The sequence below is a fragment of the Notolepis coatsorum genome (assembly GCF_963971535.1).
Source record: "Notolepis coatsorum genome assembly, chromosome: 9".
Taxonomy (NCBI): domain Eukaryota; kingdom Metazoa; phylum Chordata; class Actinopteri; order Aulopiformes; family Paralepididae; genus Notolepis; species Notolepis coatsorum.
In genome coordinates, this window is record NC_140173.1 from 116,574,779 (window position 1) to 116,600,266 (window position 25,488).

Sequence of the window (25,488 nt, forward strand, 5' to 3'; positions counted from 1 at the left end):
CGGCTTTATTTAGTATGGGTTGATATATTGATCAGATGGTTTGCAGTGAAATGAATAAACAATCGGGCTGAAAATAACGTTACTGTCCTCTTACCATTTGCCGATGAGACTGGAGGAAAAAGATCACAATTATTTGATGCCGATCTCCTAGATCCATTTCCGGTTTGTATGGCGCAATAAACGCCAAAAATCATATAGATTATTGAGTTTAGAAAGCGATCCAAATGCACTATAGTGTTTGTCTGGATCCACGTAACAAGATATTACTGCCGGAGGGATTTCCTCGATGCACCAGCGCCACTTCCGGTTTTGGCGAGAGTGTAACTCGCCCGACCATCCACCAGGCGGCGGTATTGAGGCGTTGCAATCTCATACAGGGTGCCGCTGCAGTCCAGAGAGAGACTGGATGAATTATGAATGCCATGGCGAAAATTTTTAATATTGATCCCAAAAACGACTTACGCCGTTGTTGGCGTTCAACGCATGGCGGGCAAAAGCGGCGTAACTCGTTCTTGGCGACCAATGTGTTAAAGGTTAGGGGTTCACCGAGCGATCGGCCGGCTGAGCAGTCTCAGTATATCCGATTCTGTGCCGATTCAAATTTACACAGCATGTCGTCGGCAGGGAAGTTCTTCACAAGACACAAATCCTGCATATCTGTAATCCCCATAAGAATTGGTTGACGGTTTAGCGACAAGTCAGTCTCTCTCCCCCTCGGTCAGCCAAGCTGTGTCTCGAGTCGCTAAACACATTAGCTTGTTAGCTAACTATCTAACACAGCTAACTGTTGAACATAGCTGCAATGTCATTGTTTTAGATTGCAAGGTAAAATAGACCTACCATTGTGGCTCTTCAACGAAAGCTTCTCCAGGAGCTACTACAGTATAGAGCCACAGTAAACAGGGCTGTCAATCAAAGTCATTGGGGCAGGACTAACCACATACTAATTACGTATGCCATAAACCCGGTTACACAATAACAATTACCTGGAGCACTTTTTTTATTTTGAGATTTGTTTGAGTGAGAGTGAGAGAAGGTTATTAATTGTCAATGTTTCATTATGAACATACAATTGAACTTTCCATTAAAGAAAAGTTACAAAACGGTTTGTGTATGCTGTCAATTATGGTTCTTAGAAAGGAGAAAAATTGGAATCGTCAGAAAAAAATATATAGATGCACCCCTATAAATCATATTAAATTGTTGAAAATATCACAAAAATATGGGACCTTTAACTCTTTGCCCGCCAAACCCGAGAAAAGTCATGTTTCGTCACCAACCGTTGAGCGCCAAACCCCGACTTTTCTCGGGTTTTGATCCTTTTTCCTTTGATCCCCGTTCTAAACACTCGGCCGGAGCTCCCTGGGTCTCCCTGGCACAGCTGCCTACGTTGGAATTGCAATGATGATCGAATCCCGCCAGGTGGCAGTATCACCTACCTTTTGAACTGGGATAGTTTAGTGTGGAGAGTATCTGCAAGAATTCCTCCCCCTCAGCGGGAATCAGGACAGAGCGATCGCTCTGAGATTTTATCGCCTCAAACCTATTGTTTCCTGTATACACATATACACAAGTAATTGCGATCGCGATGGGATCACCGGGATTATTCTTTTTGGAGTACCTTCTGGCTAAGGTAAGGTCTATTCTGTCTATTTTACCGAACCTAAAACATGTTCTTGTACCGATCACAGTGTCGTATTTTACCGGACCTAAAACATGCTTTTGGTAACGATCACAGTTTCGAGTTAAAACGACCCGATGATTTTTGTGAAGACACATATGGTATATACCTTTGGAAGTATTTGGAGTTTCAGGCGAACAATTTGAGCATAATGCATCTAACGCGTCATATCTTGCGATCTATGAAAAAAGACTGGATTATTTTGGAAAGGGGCGATGTTTAGCATGGAATAGCGCACAAACTCGAGTATGTAGAAATGAACTGGTTAGTCAGTGTTGCACTATGAACAATGCCTGTCAAATGAGCCATACTATTGTCTCCATAGCTATAATACAGAACACACGATGTTCTGTAGTATACAGCAAACATTGCTAAAATGGTTAATAAAGCTGGCGCCATTGAGTAGAGATGGGAAAACATCATGGCGGTCGATGAGTTAATGTGTACGGGAAACGACTTAGATTAAGATGCAGGTTGATTATATAGATATTTTGACAATAGTTACTGTTGTTTTATATTGTTTTGAGACCAGTGACCTCCTGACCTTGGTCCTTCTTGTTATGCATGGCTGGACATTGAACTGGTGGTGTGTAAATTATAACAATTGATTTAAAAAATGTTGACCTCTCTTTCCAACACCAGCGACTTTCACCAGTGACTCATTCGCTTATGGCTAGCAGTACCCATTGGTTTCAGTGAGCAATGGTAACAGTGCCAACATGGCATTTTTTGTTTTGAAATTCACAGTGCTAAAATGCCATTAGCTGTAGGACTAGCGTTGTTTTTTGTGCGCACGTCCCCCACCGCCCCAACAATGTGACAAGTGTACCTATAGGGAGGAAAGATAAAACCCTATAAAACATTGAAATCAAAGCATCTCTTTAACATTGGAATTGGTGAGAGGAAGTCAGCTTGTACGAATGCACGTGTCAGAAGATAACAGAGAGTCAAGTCAGTGGGAACCTTTACGACCGCAGGGCAGTGAACATTATTTGAGAGAGTTGGCAGGACATTGATGGGAAAGCCTGGTCCCCCCATGCCCCCCCCCCCCCCCCCTCCCCCCCTCCTCCTACCCTCTCTGTGTTCACACTTACGTCACCCTGGCACCAGTGTGAGGCTGGCGCTCCCTGAGGCAGAGGGCACTGGAGCCTGGTAGAGAGGACTGACAGGTGCCTGGTCCATAGGTCTATAAGCTAACAGGATGTGGGAGGAGAGAAGGCGGTCCCATGGGAGTTTGCTTTCTAGTGTTCTAGGAGTTTGCTTCTCTCTCTCTCTCTCTCTCTCTCTCTCTCTCTCTCTCTCTCTCTCTCTCTCTCTCTACCTCTCTCTCTCTCTCTCTCTCTCTCTCTCTCTCTCTCTCTCTCTCTCTCTCTCTCTCTCTCTCTCTCTCTCCTCTCTCTCTCTCTCTCTCTCTCTCTCTCTCTCTCTCTCTCTCTCTCTCTCTCTCTCGGCAGGCCCAGAAATAGATACTACTCTGGCCCTTCACACGACAGGAGGCCTGGCTCTTATGTAACAAACAGCCCTCTGTTGAGGCTCAGCAGCCCTGGCTATGATGATCAGAGCTATGGGGATTCAGTGTATTTCTCTCAGGGCTGTGGAGGCGGGGCTGTGGAGTTGTTACCTGTTTGCACGATAGTCATGTCAACTCACCTGTTGTACTCAGGGATTAGGAGGAGGAGGGGCGAAGTAAGGAAGGGGGGGGGTGAGTTAGGGGGAGTAGACATATGGGGGTTGGTGGTGGTAAGAAGAAAGGTGGGTGAATGGGGCAGGGATTAATTGATTGATTGAAAACTTTTTTTTAAGATTTCTTTTTTGGCGTTTTATCGCTTTATTTCTACTGGGCAGTCCAGTAGGGAGAGACAGATGAGGAATGGGAGACAGAGTGGGGGGAAGACATTCTGCAAATAACGAAGGGTTCGCGAGTCGAACCCGGGTCGGCCGTGTCACGGCTGAGCGTGCTATGTGGTTCGCCACTGGGGCGCCCCTTGAAAACTTTATTAACAGATTGCAGAATGGGTACAGTACAGTACAGCTCAATACATACAATTGTTAAGGGGATGCAGACCAGAGAAAGACTTTCGTCTTGTTTACATCAGGGTCCCCCATTTTCAATTCATCATAACATATATGACATACATGACATACATGACGTACTGCTACATCTATACATTTATGACATACCAGATTTGCAAATACAGTACTGTTTGTGATACGAAAAGAGTCCAGAAAAGAGAGTATATACATTTGACATAGAAACTGTACATTGGAGGAGGTTGGGTAGGTGGGGTGGGGTTGGGGGGATGGGGGGGACTGTACATTGGAGGTGGTTCGGTGGGAGGGAGGGGTGGGTGGGTGGGTGGGTGGGGGACACTGTACAACTGTACAAGCAAAACTGTACATTGGAATATTGACAAAACCATACTTGGTCATTTACTTTACATTGGAGGAGGTTGTGTTAGGACATTTACAGGGGCCCGTTTCGAATTGCAGTCTCCTGTAGGTGTTTTTTGAGAGTGTTTTTGAAAGTGGGTAGTGATTCACATTCCTTTACAGCTTTGGGTAGGGCGTTCCACATTGATGTGGCATAATTGCGAAACGTGTTTAGTCCCTTGTTTGAGCCGAATCTGGGTTTAACATGATTTGTGGAGCTCCCTCTGGTGTTGTGATCGTGGTATTCACTGACCTTTGGGAAGTATTTTGACATGTAGTTTCAAGTTTCAAGTTTCTTTAATAGTTGTCATACAGAAGTACAGAATACTTTTATACAAAATGCTTCTTACTGTTACGCTCCAGAGACTGTGCTAGACAAGATACGCATGAAATAAAATAAAGTAGCATGTAAAAAGAAGTAAAAATAGAGGTCCCAGTGTTCAGTATAGACATATGTACAATGTTCGATGCAGACTAGAAGTAACTGAGTTACCATACAATATACTATGCAATATACTAATATACAATACTATATAGTGCAAAGCAGAAATGGGATGAGGTACAATTTAGGTACAATTTACAGTAAGGTGTACGAGTTGTAGTGCAAATCCTTTACCAATAAATATAAAGTGTGTTTAAGTGATCTAAAGTGTGGAGAGTGGGTGCTGCAGTGTGTTGTTTGTTTAAAGTGAGTGTGTGCGTGTGGATGTGTGTGCTGTGTGCATTTGATGGTTGTTGCATAGTGTTTATTGTTCGTTGAGCAGCCTGATGGCCTGGGGATAGAAGCTTCTTCTGAGTCTTTCTGTGCTCGCCTTGAGACTCTGGTATCGCTTGCCTGACCGCAGCAGTTCAAAGAGGCAGTTGTTCGGGTGGCTGGAGTCCTTGATGATTCTCTTAGCCTTACCCCTGCACCGCTTGTTGTAAATGTTCTGGAGGGTGGGAAGCCCCCCTCCAATTGTGCGTTCCGCTGAACATGTCACTCTTTGTAGTCTGCTTCGGTCTTGTGCAGTGCTATTCCCAAACCAGGAGGTGATGTTGCCAGTCAGGATGCTCTCTATTGTACATGAGTAGAAGTTCTTAAGGATCTTCTGACTGACTTGGAACTTCCTTAGGCGCCTGAGGAAGTAGAGGCGTTGTCGTGCCTTCTTCACAACACTGTCAATGTGTGTGGTCCATGTCAAGTCCTCGGATATGTGGGCTCCGAAGTACTTAAAACTGTTCACTCTCTCAACCGGTGCCCCGTCGATGCTGAGGGGGCTGTAGTCCTTGACCCCCGACCTCCTAAAGTCCACAATCATCTCCTTTGTTTTGCTGACGTTCAGGGAGAGTCTGTTCTCCTGGCACCATCCCGCCAGGACCTTGACCTCTTCCAGGTAGGCCCTCTCGTCGTTTGCAGAGATCAGGCCCACCACTACTGTGTCGTCAGCAAATGTGATGATTGTGTTGTTGCTCCGCTGAGCCACACAATCATGTGTGTACAGGGAGTAGAGGAGGGGACTCAGAACACAGCCCTGTGGGGCCCCTATGTTGAGGGTGATGGATGAGGAGGTGCAGTTGCCTGCTCTCACCACCTGGGGTCTGCCCGTCAGGAAGTCCAAGACCCACTGGCAGAGGTCATAGTTCAAGCCCAGGTCTCTGAGCTTGGCTATGAGTTTGGAGGGGACTATGGTATTGAATGCTGAGCTGTCGATGAATAGCATTCTCACATAGTTCCCCTGCCTCTTGTCCAGGTGTGATGCTGCTGTGTGCAGCACATGGGCTATGGCGTCCTCCGTGGACCTGTTGGGGCGGTATGCAAATTGCAGGGGGTCCAGGTTGATGGGGAGGGAGGAACAGATGTAGCCCTTCACTAGCTTCTCAAAGCACTTCATGGCTATGGAGGTGAGAGCTACAGGGCGGTAGTTGTTGAGGCAAGTGGGCGTAGATTTTTTGGGTACAGGGATGATGGTGGACTTCTTCAAACAGGTGGGGATGACAGCCTGTTCTAAGGACAGGTTAAATATGTCAGTGAATACCGGGGCCAGTTGGTCGGCACAGACTTTTAGGACGCGGCCGGGGATACCGTCCGGTCCTGCTGCCTTCCTGATATTCACTTTCTTAAAGGTCCTCCTCACCTCATGTTCTGTTATTCTGAACACTGAATCTCCATCAGCAGCGCCCCCCCCCCCCCCCCCTCCATTGCAGTGGTTTGTAGGCTGGTGTTGTTATTCACTGCCTCAAACCTCGCATAGAAGGTATTGAGTTCATTTGCTAAGGAGATGTCACTGTTCAGCTTGAGGGAGTACATGGGTACCTTGGTCGTGTTGACTCGTGTAGTGTATCTTGTAGACCAGGCCCATTGCAAGTTGCTGTACTCTGTCGTCTACTCTAAGCCATCCTAGGTTGTCAAAGTGGGCAGGGGTGCGGTGGGTTCTAGGAGTAATGTCAAGCAGTAGTCTGACCAGTTTGTTTTGAGATGTTTGTAATTTAGTTTTTAGCGCCTTTGAGGTGCTTTGGTACCATGAGGTGCAAGCATAGTCGTAGTACCCTTGAATGAGTGCTCCTGCCAGAGTCTTCAGGGTATTCTTGTTTACCAGTGAGGAGATCCGGTACAAGAATCGTGTTCGTTGGTTGACTTTTTTTTATTACATTAGATTTTGTCGCAGGAAAGATTTGCCTCTAGGATGGAACCCAGGTAGGTAATATCTTCTTTCCTTGTGACAATATTGTCACCCACTGTAACTGAGAAGCCGTCGGTCTTGCTGAGTTTGTTATTTGAACCGAAGAGAATGGACTTTTTTTTTGCCCATGTGTAATGATAGTTTGTTATCAGCGAGCCATATGCAGATTTTGCCTAGTTCTGAGCTGAGGGTTTTTTCAACCTGTAACTTGTTCTTGTCAGAGACCAGCAGGGCTGAGTCGTCCGCAAACAGGAACACGTTGCAGTCACAAGCTGACGACATGTCATTTGCATAAATTAGGAACAGTAGCGGACCTAGTGTGCTTCCTTGTGGAACACCACAGCTCACTGTGAGGGGGGGGATAGGGTACCGTTTACCTCCACCATCTGCTCTCTCCCCTCCAGGTAGGATTGCATCCAGCTCACTGATAGACTATCAAAACCAATTGCTTTTAGCTTGTCAATCAGAATGGTGTGATTGACAGTGTCGAAGGCCTTTTGTAGGTCCAGCATGACCATGCCGCAGTATTTGCCCGCGTCCACCTCTTGTTTGATGTGGTCGTTTAAATAGAGAAGGCATGTGTCAGTGGAGTGGGATGTTCTGAAGCCAGATTGGAATTCGTAGATTAGATTTTTTTCCGCAAGGTATTTTTCGACCTGTTCGTATAACATTTTTTCCATGACTTTCGAGATGGAGGTAAGGATAGAAACAGGGCGGTAGTTGCCAGGGTCTAATTTGCTGCCTTTTTTGTGCAGGGGTGTTACTCTCGCAATTTTGAAGTCCTTGGGGACGTGTCCCTGTTTTATGGAGAGGTTTATTATGTGTGTGATGACTGGGGTGATGGCGGCTGCTGAGTCTCTGAGGAATTTGGAGGGGATGTTGTCATGGCCAGTGGCCTTGTTAGGTTGGAGGGCACTCAGTTTTTTGAGTACCTCATCTGTTGTTACCATTTCCAGTTTGAAGTCGTCTTTGTGGACCCCTAGGTTCTTGTAGTATGCTACTATGTGTTCTACCCCATACTGCCCTGAGTGGGAGGGTAGTTTGTTTACCAGTGTTGTGGCTATGTTTGTGAAGAAACTGTTTAAGTAATTGGCTACATCCAGCTTGTCTGTGATGAGCGTGTTGTCCGTCTTTATGTTTATGTTTGAGAATCTGGTTTTAAGTTTTTTACTGCAGCCTAGTTGGTTATTGAGTAATTTCCAAAGTTCACGTGGGTTGTTTTTGTTTTCCTCGGTTTTGTCATTGATGAATTTTTTTTTTGCTGTTTTGATCATGGAGTTTACGTAATTTCTTAGTCTGTTTCTTTCCAGTTTGAGTTCAGTCATGTGGGCTTGGAGTTCACTGCTCGTGCTTTTGGTAAGCTTTGACTGACTTTTACGAAACTCAGAGCATTTTTTGTCTCTTGTTTTCATAGCGGTCAGTATTTCAGTGTGCATCCACGGCTCAGCGTGATTTTTTACCCTGGTAGACAGAACTTGGGTATTGGAGGACAATAGGCTGTCTGTGGGGGGGGGGGATCACAAGTAGGATGGAGGGTGAGATACAATTATTCTACACTAGATCGAGTGGCACGACGAAGGAGGCGTGCATGAGATAAATCCGCTAAGCCGGGGTGTATCTCTCTGTATAGTTCACCTGGTCGCATGAAGAGCTTTCTCCACTTTTCTCCCAAGCCTTGTGGTCGGACTGCTGTGTGGACCTCCACTTCCCTGTGTGAAAGCGGTTTAAAGGAACACGCCAACACTATGGGAAATGTGTTTAGTAGTCTTCTCCAGAGTCGGACAAGAAGATAGATACCAATTTCCTCTATTTTTTTTTTTATTCTGTTTTTGGTAGATTTTTAACTACCGGGCAGTCCGGTAGAGAGAGAGAGAGAGAGAGGAAGAACGGAAGACAGAGCGGGGGAAGACATTCAGCAAAGAACGCCGGGTCCGGGAATCAAACCCGGGTCGGCTGTGCCGCGACACAGTGCGTTACGTGGTTCGTCAGTCACTTGGGCGCCCCTCCCCAATTTCCTCTCTTTGTGCGTTCAGTAGAAAGCTTTTGGTTGCAAGCTAGCCTAGCTTAGCACAAATGAATGGAAGCAGATACGGAACAGCTAGCCTAGCTTTTGTCCAATAACTCCCAGGGTTTTAAGCTAGACCAGCCGCATTTCATTGTATACCTGTATGCCGTGACAATTAAAACTCTTGACTTGACTTGACTTGACTAGACTAGTGGTCCGTATCCGCTAACTCTGTAACCATGTTCCTTTAACTTTACCTCTTACCGGCTGTAATACAAAAATCACCAGGCACTCTAATTTTATGTCACCAGCTGAATTAATTTTGGAATAGAAAATAAACCCCTCATGCCTGTTACCTTGGGGCCCACAACTTTCAATTTAAACATCTCACAAAGCCAAAGTTAAATAGCATTTGGTGGATTTAGTTCCTAACTTTTTAAAGGGCCACTTTGCCAACTTTCAACCTTAGTCCTATTTTGTTCTGTTGTGAGGACATGATAATCGGACATGACACGTACTGTGGTGTTCTGTGTCTCGCAAGCTCTGCCAAATTTCTGTGGATGTATTAAAAAAATTTGTAAGTTCAACTTTCAAGTTTTGTTTTATTTGTCACATATAAGGTACATACACATTACAGTGAAATGCTTGGTTCTGTATGAGCCCCATGAGATTGTGCTTCAAACAGTAAAGAAAATACCAAACTCTATACAATATACAAACTAAAGTACAAAATGCAAACAAAATGCAAAAATGCTGAAATTAGGTAGGGATGGATGTAGTGCAAACATTTTAGTATTTAAAAAGTGCAGTTTAAAGTGTCAAAAGTGAATGTTAAAGGTGAGTGTGTGCATGTGGATGTGTGTGCAATGCATGGATGGGTTTAAAAAAATGTCATTGTCCCTTTCCTCCTACCCTGACTCACCCTCAGTTCCCATTTGCTTGACTGTGGAGTTGCATTGTGTGTGTGTGTCTCTTTGTGTCCAGCAGTACCAGGACACTAACATGCAGGGTGTGGTGTACGAGCTCAACAGCTACATGGAGCAGCGCCTGGACTCGGGAGGAGACAACAAGCTGCTGCTCTATGAGTTGTGCAACATCATCAAAACAGGTAGAAGAAAGCGAGGCCAGTGGGCTTCAGTCTCACCTCGCATGCTGTAGAGGACGACCGCGGGCTCTGCCGAGTGATTGACAGCCTTCACCCGGGAAACAAAAGATCAATCGATATCCGTGTGATTGTTGAGAATTTTCGTGAGAATTTCTAGAACTCCAACATTTTAATGACATAATAATAAAAATGGCTGCCGCTGGTAATTGAAATCAGTACAGTTCTACAATTGCCAAATCAAAATCGGAGGGAAAGTCTGGGGGCACCGCAAAAGGTTTATGTTTGTAGATTCACATTTTTGAAGAGTTTTATCTGTAGATGCAAAATGATCTTGACAAACATTACCAAGGTAAACAAACCTTTTACAGCAACAGAATACAGCAAATCCAACAAAAAACCCATGTGGTTGGACACTAGTAATTGCTTTCTCTGATGTGATATTGCATATTGAGCTGTATTTATCTTTGACTGTGTGTTGGTGATTGATTGATTGTATGTTTAAAATGTATTGTGTGTGTTTTGTCACCTCAAATGCCATGTACACTCTGCGCCATTGAAAATGAGTGTCTCCCTCAATGACCCCTGAGTTTAACCCTTGTGGCTCCCTAGGATTCTGACACTCACTGGGCTTAAGAGATTAAATGATCAAAGCCATATAATTTTAACTGTTTACTATTTAAAAAAAAATCCCCCATGATTAACATTAATAGCCTAATCTCAAGATATCTGTAACAAATTATAAATATTTCCGAATTTTAACCACTTAAATTCGTGTTCGTTTGATACCATGTCCGTTTTTATTGAAAAAAACTGAGAAACAGTCATATTCATCATATTTCTACACATTTTTGATACCACATTACAGTGTGTGTAAACTCGACAAAATCCCTGTCAATAATAATCTGCCATTATAAAAAAGAAAGGTTGACTAATTCGGTCATAAATAGCGGAGACGCTAAACGTTAGTAAACGCTGATTATTATTATTATTATATTCTGCGGGCGAGCATTACTCAATCTCCCGGTATAATTCTGAACACAGATCGCTGTCGGCGGAGCACCAGAGTACTTCCGTGAATGGAGCTCTAGTCACAGTTCCGCATAGAAGCGGAGGCGGGCCTGGGGGGCTCTTTTTTCAGCGTGTGACACGTGATATGGGAGAGGGAGGGTGGAGCGAGGTGGATGATATGGTTGTTTTGTGTTGAGCGCTGTCTCGCACCCCCCCCCCCCCCCCACCCCCGGAGCAGTATGGTGCCATTTCAGCCACATTCCCCAGCATAATCACCGCATCCTGCCTGCTCAGTGGCCGGCAAAGTGAGCTGTAGAGCAATTGCGCCACCGCGTGTTCTACATCGTTAACAGCATCATGCCTCGAAAGCTTGACCACTGACAGTGTGTAAACAGATTGCATTTGATAATTCTATCTAGAATTGAACGAATGAGTGCAGATAAAAAAATGCCTTTTAACATGGGAGTGGAGCTGATGAAAACGGACGCCAGGCACAACGTTGTACCCATATACTAATAACTTTTGTTTTAGAGCGTTTCAAATCATAATCTTTTCACATAATGAAAATATATGTAATATATAGATACGGACCCAATTTCATGAAATAATAATAAACACAGACACCGCTGTGCTCACACACACACACACACACAAAAAAGTCAAGAAAGTAGAAAACGGTACCAGGGAGTGATAAAGTAGATACAAAAATAAATAATAATCCTACGAAAATACGAAGAGCCGAGTTAATCAACTAGAGATAAAAATTATTTCTCCATTCCTATTATTTTCTTTTGTTTAGACCCATTTGTTTGTAATAAACGGTTCATATGTATTTTTTTTTTTAAATAATAATAACTTAGGCGGTCAGGTGGCATAGCTGAGATTGCGCTCGTCACCAATGCAAGAGGCTGCGGTCTCCCGGAGTCAGCATTGCCTTGGCGTCGGGCTGATCGCTATACTAACTCGTTTGGCTGGGTAGGGGGAGGGAAGCCGTGGGTGGGAAACTGGCGTTGTGGACAGCGACGCCTACAGGTCAGGTCTGGGCGCTTGCTCAGTGGAGGCAGGACTTGAGGAAGGCAGCGTGACCTCCCACGCGTTACACTTCACCAATGAGAGCCCTCGCTGCCAGGTGAGAAGAGAGCCACTGGCTGTCGCCGCACGTGTCGGAGGAAGCGTGCGGATACTTCAGGGTTCCCTTGTACCGACCAGTAGGAGAACATGCGCACAACAACCAGGTAGGGGAGGGGGGGGAATTGGCACAACGACTAAATTGGGACGGGGAGAAAAACAGAGAGAGATACAAAAAAATAAAAAAAACATTGAACTCTTCCGCCATCATCATCTTATTTGTAATTCATGCCGTTAGCTTGCATTTGCGTTAGCTGGTCGTCTAGCCAGAAGTGGGAAGACAACGATGTCTGCGGTTCCCCTGACAGCTTGGTCCAAGTGTGGGACAGTTTGGTAGGCCCCCTCGTCCCGATTCCCTGTCCCAGGCTGTCCACTACTGTCCCTGGCTGTCCACTACTGTCCACTACTGTCCCTGGCTGTCCACTACTATCCACTACTGTCCCTGGCTGTCCACTACTGTCCACTTCTGTCAACTACTGTCCCTGGCTGTCCACTATTGTCCACTACTGTCCCTGGCTGTCCAGTACTGTCCCAGGCTGTCCACTACTGTCCACTACTGTCCACTTCTGTCCACTACAGTCCACTACTGTCCACTTCTGTCCACTACTGTCCAGAGCTGTCCACTACTGTCCACTTCTGTCCACTACTGTCCAGAGCTGTCCACTACTGTCCACTACTGTCCATAGTTGTCCACTACTGTCCACTACTGTCCAGAGCTGTCCACTACTGTACACTACTGTCCACTACTGTCCACTTCTGTCCACGACTGTCCACTACTGTCCACTACTGTCCACTTCTGTCCACTACTGTACACTACTGTCCACTACTGTCCACTTCTGTCCACTACTGTCCACTACTGTCCAGAGCTGTCCACTACTGTCCACTACTGTCCAGAGCTGTCCACTACTGTCCACTACTGTCCAGAGCTGTCCACTACTGTCCCACACCTATAAAAAGCCATCAGGGGAACGGCGGGCATTGTTGACATGCCAAAAAGAGAAATGTGCTCAGGCAACATTCCTTGGATTAATAAAGGTTACAAAAACAATCTCAAGTGAAGTGACAGTAAAGTGTTGCCAATGAAAAAACGTCCCATTGAATGAGGTCAATAAACCGCAGGGATCACTGAGTAATGGAGTTATCTGTGTACTTATCTGTGTATGATTCTCCCCAAGCTGACAGTGTCCATCTGTAATCATCATGCCATACACCCACATTACCCACGTGCTTCCAAATCATGGTAGTAGGTGTGTTGGGTGGAGGGGGTGGGCATGTTTGGCTGAAAGGGAGCATGGGCCCTGGGTCATCATGTCCTTGTTCTTCAGGGAAGGTTCTCGTCCAGTCATACTCCCCTCTAAGTATCCCTGTGGTTTGCCCTCTTTTACCCACTGTTGTTTGGCACACATTTGCGTCAGAGAGAATAACTTGCGACGCATAAATACCATGCGACAAATTGTCACAGGACTTTCTTGCTGTGTTTCAAGCATGTGCATTGCATGTGACACATGTTTCTCGTACCTCTACAGCGACAAAAGCTGACGGATTTGCACTTTACTTCTTGGGAGAATGCAACAATGTAAGTGCATACAGTAACAATACAGTAATAATAATCTTCTGATCAGCAGTTGAAGTTATTTCTGAGGTCCTTGTACTAGTTTTGATGTGTGATAAGTATTTGATGTCTCTCTCTCCCTCTCCCGTTTTCTCTCTCTATCTATCTCTCTCCCTCCCCCTACTATCTCTTCATAGAGTTTATGTTTATTCAATCCAACAGGGGCCAAGGAAGGCCCCCCAAGCCTCATCCCCTCTGGCCCCATTGTGTTTGGGACGACCATTGCCGCTCACGTTGCCAAGACTCGCAAAACACTACTAGTAGAGGACATCGTGGGGGTAAGGCAATGTTACAACCAGAAGACACGGCAACAAGCATTGTTTATACACACTTTTAGTTTACCTTTAACACTTTCAGCGCCAGGGGTCACTGTTTACCTTACCGTTGAAATGCCATCACCTTTTAACATGGGGATACGTGGCTGTGTTTGCAGGCCTAAAGCTATATTATATATTATAGCTATGGATCTAATAATATAGTGGATTGTCATTGAGTTTCTTCCGGTCAAGATGCAAAAAACAGATAATTCTTTCATTCATACATTCCCATTTTATACCGTGGTGAATATGAGTATAGTTTTAGAGTAATGCTGTGTAATCCCAGGAAACGCAGCTAAACAGCGTTTCAGTGCATTTCACTAGGAATCATGCCATTCCTCGCTTGGATCAACAATCAATCTGAAATCAACGCTAGATTATCTGTATTATGTTTCATCATGCATGCATGAAAGGGTGGGTGGGGGGGTTTCTATGCTTCGATCGTCACCAACGGAATACGTTACACAGTACATTACAGACACGCGCTCCGATCACGGGGAAGGAATTATCGGATCAACGCAATATTTATAGCATAGTCCTTACCTTGTCTAGGATGTACTGCAAAAAGAATAATCCAATTATCTGATCGCCATTCCAAATACTGATGTCAATTGTGTTGCCAACGTAATCCAGCACTGAACATGATCCGGGGGGGCCCGACTCTCGTCAATGCATGCATTATAAGCGATTGTCTTGCGCGAGTAGTTAGACCCCGCCTGCTGGCCGCAGACCGGCCCAGACACCAAGCCACATCGTCTCAAATGGAGTGCAATAGCCGCCGCGGCTGTATTGGACTTTTGCAATCTCAGACCCATCCCCAGTGATAACACACAGCTGCTTGCATGTTTATGAATGGAAATATCAAATAAAAGAAATAATGATGAAAACCAGAGTATTCTCAGGTTTTCGGGGGTCCTGGCGCTCAACCTTCGGCGAGTTAACCCGACTTTAGTCGGGTCCGGCGCCCAATGTGTTAACAGAACATTTTCATTAGCTTTGTTTTTTATCTTGTTTTAATCTTGTTTATTTATTTGAACTGTAACGCATCATCAATGAAATGAGGGCAATCATTTTAACTTCAATACTTTTTTATTAGTATAAATAAAGGTTTGAATCCTTTGATTGACAGGTAGCTAGCTTGTCAGTTAGTCAGATTGGCAATTAGCTTGTTGGTTAGTTAGCTTTTGAGTTAATTAGACAGGTAGTTAGTTAGTTAGTTAGTTAGTTAGTTAGTTAGTTAGTTAGTTAGTTAGTTAGTTAGTTAGTTAGTTAGTTAGTTAGTTAGTTAGTTAGTTAGAATGGTAGTTAGTTTGTTAAATGAATATAAATACATCTTTGAATCATTTGATTGACAGGTAGCTAGCTTGTCAGTTAGTTAGTTAGTTAGTTAGTTAGTTAGTTAGTTAGTTAGTTAGTTAGTTAGTTAGTTAGTTAGTTAGTTAGTTAGTTAGTTAGTTAGTTAGTTAGTTAGTTAGTTAGTTAGTTAGACAGACAGGTAGTTAGCTTGAGACATATAAAGGGGCATGCATATACTTCCTCAGCACACTCTTACATAAGCAAAAGTCTGTCTTCATGCATCCTTGTTGTTGGATTCTTGTGTTATCAGTAGGGGTGCACCGATATATCGGTCGGGTATCGGTATCGGCCGATAAGTGCCTTGTTGACTGCCATCGGCCTGTCGGCCGATAACCTCAAATTTGCCGATGGCAGTGGCAATTTGTGTCGCGTCAATCTGGTCCACACGTTCAAACTTTGAAAAAAGTTTCAGTCAAGCGACGTGCACAACCCCGCCCCCACACGCTACTGCATTGATTGATTGATTGATTGAAAACTTTATTAACAGATTGTAGAATGGGTACAGTACAGTACAGCTCAATACATACAATTGTTAAGGGGATGCAGACCAGAGAAAGACTTTCGTCTTGTTTACATCAGGGTCCCCCATTTTCAATTCATCGTAACATATATGACATACAGATAGACAGTACTGCTACATCTATACATTTATGACATACCAGATTGGCATCAAAGTTACTTATGATTAACAAAGGCATTCGTTTTGTGGCATTAACGTTATATAGTTACACGTTCAATAACATCAGCATATTATTTACCCGACCATAGCAAGCATTACTCATTCATATCTCTCACTTCCTTCCTTTGCTTAGAGAGCCCGTACTGAATTGTACCCATTCTGCAATCTGTTAATAAACTTTTCAATCAGACAAATGTATAGAAAAGCTTTTATTATAACATTCGTTGCAGTAAAATCATTATGCCTCGTTTAGTACTCCTGCAGAGCGCTGGTAGTCTACTCGTGGGCTGCGGGGAGCTAACTTTATTAGCTACGGTAAGTTTGTTGTGGTTCGCTCGCGTGTGTAAATCAATGGCGGACTTCCCGGAAGTAAAAAACGAATAAGCGCTTGCCAATTGGTGGTAAGAACAGCAGGAGGTGGGTGCAAGCGATGTGACGTAATTGGCAGAATCGACTGTCAATCAAAATTGTTCTGTTGTACCTGATACGACACATGCATTGCAAACTCAGATTATGGAGATATTACTGGAGAACATGGAGCTTTGTTTGAGAGAGATACAGTGAGTGCTGTCTCTTAAACTCTTAAAACTCATACACTTTTTAGTCAAGTTAGTCTGTGGGTATTGTATGACTCAGACTTCAGCAATAATCATGAGCATTATAAAATATATAAAAAACACACATGGCATGATGGAATACCATAAACATATTTCTTGATGTTTCCTTTTTTAAGTAAGTAAAGAGGCCTATGTTCATATCGGTGAGCACAATTTGTAACACAAAAAGAGAGACGTGTAGCCTATTTATTTATTTAATATTTTATTTATTAATTTTATTATTATTATTTTATTTGTTGCCATGCCTAAAATAATAGTCAAGCATAGGGCTAAAACATTTTCATAAACAATAATATCATTTTTTGTTATATGGTTATAATAAAAGCTTTTCTATACATTTGTCTGATTGATTGATTGAAAACTTTATTAACAGATTGCAGAATGGGTACAATACAGTACAGCTCAATACAACAACAGTGCTAAGACTGGAGGATGAAGACCAGAAAAAAACGTTCTGCTTTTTTACATAAGGGTCCTCCATTTTCAATTCATCAAAACATTTAGAGACATACAAATATACAGTAGTTTCATAAAAAATAAAAAATAAAATAATAATAATTTCGGCCGATTGTGTTAGTTGAACAATCGGTATCGGTATCGGCTGCAAATTTTCATATCGGTGCATCCCTAGTTATCAGCCTCTAATCAACTCATCACCTGTGGTTCCGTGAAGTCTCTGCGTTGTGTTATCTTACTTTACTTATCATACTGGCTGTCACATGCTGGCTCACCCCATTAGTATATCCATAAGTTTTTACTGTCCACTACTGTCCAGAGCTGTCCACTACTGTCCACTACTGTCGTGATGTTTATTCCATAAACATAGACTCGTAAGATGGAAACAGTTTGAAAGTCTTGCAAAGTCCTTGAAGAAACTAAATTCATAATTCTATGATCTCTCTTGATGGTTGCGGCCTGTCCTGTCCTGTCCTGTCCTGTTAGCCTGTCCTGTTAGCCAAAGCAATTGGTTCCCTTAGCCGAAGCTAGTTATCTCTCTTCTCGTGGTATTTTCCCCTCCCCCCCAGCCCTCAGAGGGCTGGAGCTCAGCTACTGTTTTGAAACGCTTGTCTGGTTAGTCTCCTAGTCTGACTCAACCCGGAAGAACCCCCCAGCTATAAAGTGTATTTCCCTAGCAACGGCCGTTAGCCATGGCAATGACGCAACGTGTCTACGTTTCTTGTCACCTCTGACCCAACTCAACTCTAACACCCTTTCTCTATCTCTTTCTCTCTCAGCGGCCTGCCTTCGATACTGACCTTGGCTCACAGGGCCTGCCTGTGGCTCTCCCACAGTCTAACTTGAAAACACACACATACATGGCAGCTGTCCTCCTCAGCGTTTATAGTTTAACAAGTATAAACTAATATCTATATAGGGTATAAACCAAATGCAAATCATTGATTTCCTTCATTGTGCATATGTGCATCTGTGTTTGCATGTGATACGCAATTCTCATGGACTGGTCTTTTCCCCTACTGTGCTCACTAGTGGTCCACAGTTGTAGGTTATAGTATATTTTTAACACATTGGTTGCCGCTCACGTAGATTTACGTTTCTATGGCCCAGCGGTTGAGTGCCGGAAACGTAGATTTACGTTTTTGTCTCGGTTTTCCTTTTATTCGCTATTGCCATTCATAATCCATCGAGGCACCTTGTGCATGCTGTACTGAATGTGTCTGAGATCGCAGACGGTCAATACCACCGCCTAACGCCTTGCGGCCGGTATTGCACTCCATTTGAAACTATGTAGTTTGTTTTCTCGGCCGAGCTGCGGCATGGGGGTGGGGTCTGAACACTCCGGCAAGACAACCGGTCACCACGTTGCCTCGACGAGTTCATCCGCCCGCCCGTCCATGTGCAATGTTGGATAACATGGGACAGACTACCGCAACCAGTATTTGGAATGGCGATCAGATAATTGGATTATTCTTTTTGCATTACATCAGAGACAAGGTAAGGATTATATATTACCAATCTTGCGTTGATCCGATATTCTTTTGCCCACGATCAAAGCGTGTCTGTGTGGTTTGTGTGTGTGCTGTGTCCCGTTGGTCACATCACGGCACGGAGGTGCGCCCCACTCCAACCCCCCTTTCATGCGTGCATGATGAAAGATAATACCGATAATCTAGCGTTGATTTCAGATTGATTGTTGATGTATTTATTGAATTACACAATTCTGGGATTACTCAGAATCACTCAAGCTATACTCATATTCACCACGGTATAAAACGGAAATGTATAGATGAAAAAGGTATCTGTTTTTTGCACGTTGACCGGAAGAAACCCACTGACAATCGACGGCGTTATTAGATCCATAGCTATAATATAAAATATAGGTTTAGCTCTACAAACAAGGTGAGCGCTTATATGGGGTTAATGGGCGGCAAGGCCTATGCACTTCCCGGAAGGGGCGTGGCACCCAATGTGTTAAAGGGATAGATTTTTGGAACCCTAGCCTTATTTATTTCTTACCATTGATGATGTACTCAGCACAATCCATGCTGTTCCTCATACTAGCTCCTAGTTAGCCACAGAACCAATGCAAAGTCAGTGGGTTTGCCCCCGTCTCTGACTGAGGCTCACTGAAATTTACTCAACAGTGCACATAAAGTAGTGAGCTTCAGTCAGCTTGTACAGACACAACCCCATTGACTTTGCGTTTGTTTGTGGCTAACCATCCAGAGCTATTATGAGGAACAGCATAGATTGTGCTGAAAAAGGACTCCATCAATCAACATCATCTTTGGTAAGTAAGGAATGGGGCTTGAGTTAAAATAAATCTGAACATTTAAGCCGCTTTTCCACTTCATGGTACCTACTCGACTCTACTCGACTCTACTCGGCCTTTTCGTTTTTCCATTGCAAAGATTTTCGGATACCGGTAGTACCTGGTACCGGGTACTTTTTTTGTACCTGCTTTGTTGAGGTTCCAAGCGAGTAGAAGTGATACCAGAAAAGTGACGTGAAACACTGCAGACCACTGATTGGTCAGAAGAGAGAATCGTCACTACGCTATCATTGCGCTACACGGGGGACGTCCTCCACAAAACCGCCATCTTTATATAGCCTCGCGTAGCATTCATTATTTGTTTGCAGCAGGAACAAAGTGCAATAAACAAAAAAGGATACATTCACTGTGTATTCTGCCTCATTTATTGATGAAACAAAACCAACATCAACACAATTTACCACCAAGAACAAAGAGTTTAGTCTCACAAAAAGATCGCAAAATTTGTTAGCTTACGTGCTAATGTCACTGGGATTTACCATTATAATAGTTAGCATTGCGGCTAGCGTACAAAAGATCACAAAATGTGTTAGCTTACGTGTAGTTAGCTAATAAGGCCAGGGCTCGAGACTAACGATGTCCCGTCGTCCCGGGGACGATCAAATATTGATTTGGGACGAACAGAAATCTTTTTTGGGACGCAAACGGGACGAGAGGATTTAATTTTTTTCACAGGAAATGTCAATTAGCCGACTGTCAGTGCGCGCATATATATATATGAATTATTCTACGTTAATAAAACATACCTGGTGATCAACTACAGTTTGCTGTAAACATTATGATATGTGTGTAGTGTTCTGATAACGACGGCTGCAGCGGGAGCTGGCTCATGCTGGATTTGCGAATAGCACAGTGCAATACTCCAATTCAGCCATTGGCAATTCAGCCGTTTGGTGGGGGGCGCTGTTGAGCGGGCCTGTGACCGGACCTGAAAGCGCCCCTGGCTCTGCGGCTCTGCAGTTGCATACTATTGGGATTCGTTGAGAGCAGCACGGAGTCTCGACTCGGGACTTATTTGATTTTATTTTAGCAGCAGTTATCAATATCGACCAGGAGGACAGCGCGATCTAAGGGACATGTTTCATTACTAGTCAAGTGTCATTACTTTAGTTATCAAAGGTGGAATCTCTGGACGCAATGACATTATATAGTTTAAAGCTAAACTACGTTTTTCTTTCTTGTTAGAAGAGAGATAACTTATTCAGTTAGATTTGATTTGATCTTTATTTATCTCGAACATTTTCAACCATAAACACACCAGGCCACGTGAGCGTATTGGCGCGGCCGAGAAATCCGCTATTCGCTCTTTAAAGCTTGGTCCGCTCCGCTAATCGCTCATGTTGACCCCGTCCCCAAGTCGCTCCCCGCTCACCTTGAATCGAGCGCTCCCCGCGCCAGATCGCTCGGCAGTTTTTTTTTATTTTTTTTTTTGCATGGTGTAAATTAGCTCAAACTACAACAGTCTACACCCCCTGGGCCCCTTAACAATTGTTTGTATTGAGCCGCATTGTAATTGTAGCCATTCTGCAATGTTAAATAACGTTGTTTATCCATTCACTAGCTCTATTAAGCGATGATAGGCTAGCCGAGCCACAATGCTATGGTCGCTGCCATTAACGTTAGCATGTAAGCTAACGTCAACAACAATGGCGTCGATACTTTTTCTAACAGGAGTGAGTGTGGGCATCTCTACAGTGACAAAGCCTGAACAGGATATCACAGGTTCACCCTTCTCATTGGTTGAAAATGGCCTTCATGTTTGTACATCGCCATCTGTTGCTTTGGCATTGTACTGCATGCATATATTACATCAACAGTGTTAAACCACTGTGAGCGGCCTGGAGTGGATTGGAGCGGAGGAGAACTCTCGCTCCGGACGTCGCGCCGACTCATTTTAAAACCCACTCCTCGCTCACGTCAAAACCGCCCGCTCCGCGCCCCGCGCCGCTCACACGCCGCGCCGCTCACATGGCCTGAAACACACACATTTGTAATAACAAAAAAAACTAAAACGAAATAAAATACAAATACATTTAAATATATTTTCCTATGGAAGGAATAATCAACATGGCTCCAATTGTTTGACTATAACAGCACCGTGACCAAATATCCCTATACTACCACCTTGTTAAACACTTTTTTTTATATATATATATATTTATTTATTTTTAATCATAATTATTCTTGTGAAATCTTTCCACCTGGGAGCCTTTTGACTAAATCAATTTATTCTCCCCTTCTCTGAATGGTGTTTCTTATGGCAATAACAACTATAGACGACAAAACCAAAGTAAAGAAACGACATTTGATTTTTGGGACGGTTACATTCACTTTGGGACGGTTAAAATTGTATTTCGGGACGGTTCTGGGACGGTCGTGAAAAAAGTTAGTCTGGAGCCCTGAATAAGGCACTGGTATCATAGAATATAATAGAAATACTTTAATCATCCCGAAGGATTTTACACTACATTTCTAGTAGCCAAAGCTAGCGAGCTAGTCTAGCAATCTAGCCATCGCTAGTTAGCCTGCTAACATCAACTGATTGATGTTTCTGACACTTAACATTAGCCAGCGTTAACGGTAGCTAGCTATGCTATCTATTCTATCGTGTGTCCATTTAATCCGTCCAGATCAAATGTTAACACATTTAGTTAGCATTCATTTGCTAGCGTTAATTAATATAATCTCCCCGTTTTATAAATGTATATTTAACGACAGCCACGATAGCTAACGTTAAAGGTTAATTAACAGTAACATTAGCTAGTTGGTGAGTCAGATTCACTGATGGGATACACAGGGGCGGCTGGCTAAACTGACCCCCTCCATAGAGCTCCACAAAAAATGTCTACATTTGTTAGCTTACGTATAGTTAGCTAATAAGGCACTGGTATCATAGAATAGAAATACTTTAATCATCCAGAGGGAAATTTGACACTACAAATCTGGATGATTAAAGAATTTCTATTCTATGATACCAGTGCCTTATTAGCTAACTATGCGTAAGCTAACAAAATTAGCTATCTTTTTGTGAGACTAAACTTTGTTCTTGGTGTTGATGTTGGTTATGTTTCATCAATAAATGACGCAGAATACACTGTGAAGGTATCTTCATAGCAATTGTGTTGCTGTTGATTGTGTTTCATCAATAAATGACACAGAATACACTGTGAAGGTATCTTCATAGCTAGCTTCAATACGTGTGTGTGTCGCGTTGAAGTTGACATCACGGCGCCCTCGCTATGACGACCAGCTACACTGACGGCGGGTACTACCTGCAGTGGAAAACAAACAAAGTACCAGGTACCAAAAGCGAGTAGAGTAGAGTAGAGTAGAGTAGAGTAGAGTAGAGTAGAGTCGAGTCGAGTAGGTACTATGCAATGGAAAAGAGGCATTATATTGCACTACACTGAACATTTTACACTGTAGTCCTAATGTACCATACATGCTGGATAGAGGCATCATGACAAAGAACATATGTCAACCACTGTATTAACTCACAGCTCACACTCATGCAAAACAAGGCTGTGACCATGATTGCAATATAAAGACATACTGTATGCTATGCTACTATGAGCAATGTGATGTACCTGGGTTTTTCTTGGCAATCCTTCCCACGTCCATTGCTGTACTGTGACTACTGTAGATGTATTGACCTGAAGCCCAGCAGTCAAGAGTAATGATAAACTCCATATTCCCCCCTTGACCCACACCCTGGCCATGCTGGAGACGTGACTGGCATTGGCATCTGTTTCTGTGTGAAGTCAAGCCATTATTGGTGATCTTCCACCCTACATCACTTCATTGCTGGATTGGAACTCTGGACCTTATCACACTCACTCTGGTGATTGGCTTATGCTTAAGGTCCCCAGAGTTTGCGCTGAATTAGGAAAATCTGCTTTTAGCTTCTGTGCCCCAGACACATGGAACGTTTTGCAATGCACTTTAAAACTGAACTCATTAGTATGCATTGGTCAGTTTACATCTGTAACAGCCAACCATCTCACCACAGTCTGCAGTTGTTTTTAATTATTAAAAAGGTTTCATTGAATTTACTTTCCGTTTCTACACAGTTATTTGTATTTATTCGCCGTATATTTCTCGACGTCATTGTAAATGAAAGCTGAAGTAAAGATTGAATGAATTCTCCCATGGCAGGACGAGCGCTTCCCGGACGGCACGGGGCAGAGGTCAGACTCAGGGATCCACGTGCACTCTGTCCTGTGTATCCCCATCCTCACTGCTGTCGGGGACCTCATCGCCATCCTGGAGCTCCACCGGCACCGGGCCAGGGAGCCCTTCAACCTCAGCCACCAGGAGGTCAGTCAGAGAGCTGGGGCTGGGCAATAATCCAGTCACATCATTTGTCATCTTTTAAAAGGAACACGCCGACATTATAATACAGATAGTGTCTTCTCCAGAGTCAGACAAAATGGTAAATGGCTGCATTTTATATAGCGCTTGTATCCAAAGCGCTTTACAATTTGTTCCTCACATTTTAGCCATTCACTCACTGACGGCAGAAGCAACCATGCAAGGTGCCAACTTGCTCATCAGGAGCAATTAGGGGTTAAGTGTCTTGCTCAAGGACACTTCGACACGCTGCCCGGGAGGCCTGTAGCTGTTCCGCAACTGTTCCTACTTCCCGGGTAGGCCTGATTGGCCCCGACAGGCACGTGACCCGCGCGGCCATGCCCCGCGGCAGCCCCAAGGCGCGCGGCAACGAGGCTGCTGTAGTTCACAGGCGCTTTCCGCCTTCCATTAGGAAGGAGTTCGCGGCGCCTTTCATAATAATATCATCAGTCATCTCTAATAATATTAATCACTGTTCAATGTACTAATATACAATACGGCTCACTTTTCCCACTTCAATGACAGAGCCGCTGTTTAATAATATTGTCGCGGCGGAGCTCCGTCGCGGCAGCATTATGTAGCAGTAATCCCCCCTTAATTTTTTTTTTTTTTTTTTTTTTTTTACGTGCATTGCATTCTATAGCGTATTGTATATTGTATGGTACAATTTACAGTAAGGTGTATGCTGTACCATACAATATACAATATACAATACGCTATAGAGTGCAATGCACGTTAAAAAAAAAGAAAAAAAAATTAAGGGAATCGAACTTAGGACCATAGGATCCACAGCCAAGCAGCCTTACCAATTGAGCTAGTTTGTCGATGGTAAAAAAGGGGGGATTACTGCTACATAATGCTGCCGCGACGGAGCTCCGCCGCAACAATATTATTAAACAGCGGCTCTGTCATTGAAGTGGGAAAAGTGAGCCGTATTGTATATTAGTACATTGAACAGTGATTAATATTATTAGAGATGACTGATGATATTATTATGAAAGGCGCCGCGAACTTCTTCCTAATGGAAGGCGGAAAGCGCCTGTGAACTACAGCAGCCTCGTTGCCTCACGCCTTGGGGCTGCCGCAGGCCTACCCCGGAAGTAGGAACAGTTGCGGAACAGCTACAGGCGCCCGGGAGGAGCGGGAATCGAACCGGGAACCTCCGGATTACCAAACGACTTCTCTACCTTCTTTTTTTTTAAAGATTTATTTTTTGGCGTTTTATCGCTTTATTTCTACTGGGCAGTCCAGTAGGGAGAGACAGAGGAGGAATGGGAGACAGAGTGGGGGGAAGACATTCGGCAAATAACGACGGGTTCGGGAGTCGAACCCGGGTCGGCCGTGTCGCGGCTGAGCGCGCTATGTGGTTCGCCACTGGGGCGCCCCGACTTCTCTACCTTCTGAGCCACTATACCAATTTCCTCTCTGTGCGTTCAGTAGAATGCTTAGCACAAATCAATGGAAGCGGATACAGATCCCTAGCCTAGCTTAAAACTCCAGGTGAGGTGTTTTTGGCCAACCGCTAGGCTAGCCGGTCCATATCCATTCATTTGTGCCGGATAGCTTTCTACTGAACGCACAGTAGAGAGGAAATTGGTATCTATCTTCTTGTCTGATTCTGTAGACGACAGTAAGCGCATTTCCCATAATGTTGGTGTGTTCCTTTAATATAGGTCTTTGAGGTCCCCCTAAACATGTCTTTGAATTTCTTTACTGGAAAAACCCTCCACTCAGATTATGCATTCTAGC

At 43.9% G+C, this 25,488-nt stretch overlaps 1 protein-coding gene across 3 annotated transcripts in view; it reads left to right on the forward strand.

The window, feature by feature from the left end:
- The window catches only part of pde10a (phosphodiesterase 10A), a 251,321-nt gene that overhangs the window by 159,447 nt on the left and 66,386 nt on the right, over positions 1-25,488 (forward strand). For 2 of the 3 annotated variants that reach the window (XR_014620084.1, XM_084321416.1), the window contains exons 4-7: positions 9,761-9,884; positions 13,544-13,593; positions 13,767-13,907; positions 23,545-23,706. Coding sequence is in view for 2 of the 3 variants with exons in the window: in XM_084321416.1 (XP_084177542.1) it covers positions 9,761-9,884; positions 13,544-13,593; positions 13,767-13,907; positions 23,545-23,706 (477 nt within the window). In the remaining variant the exon portion in view is untranslated. The remainder of the gene's footprint in view (positions 1-9,760; positions 9,885-13,543; positions 13,594-13,766; positions 13,908-23,544; positions 23,707-25,488) is intronic. The other variant, XM_084321417.1, reaches the window with a different exon arrangement.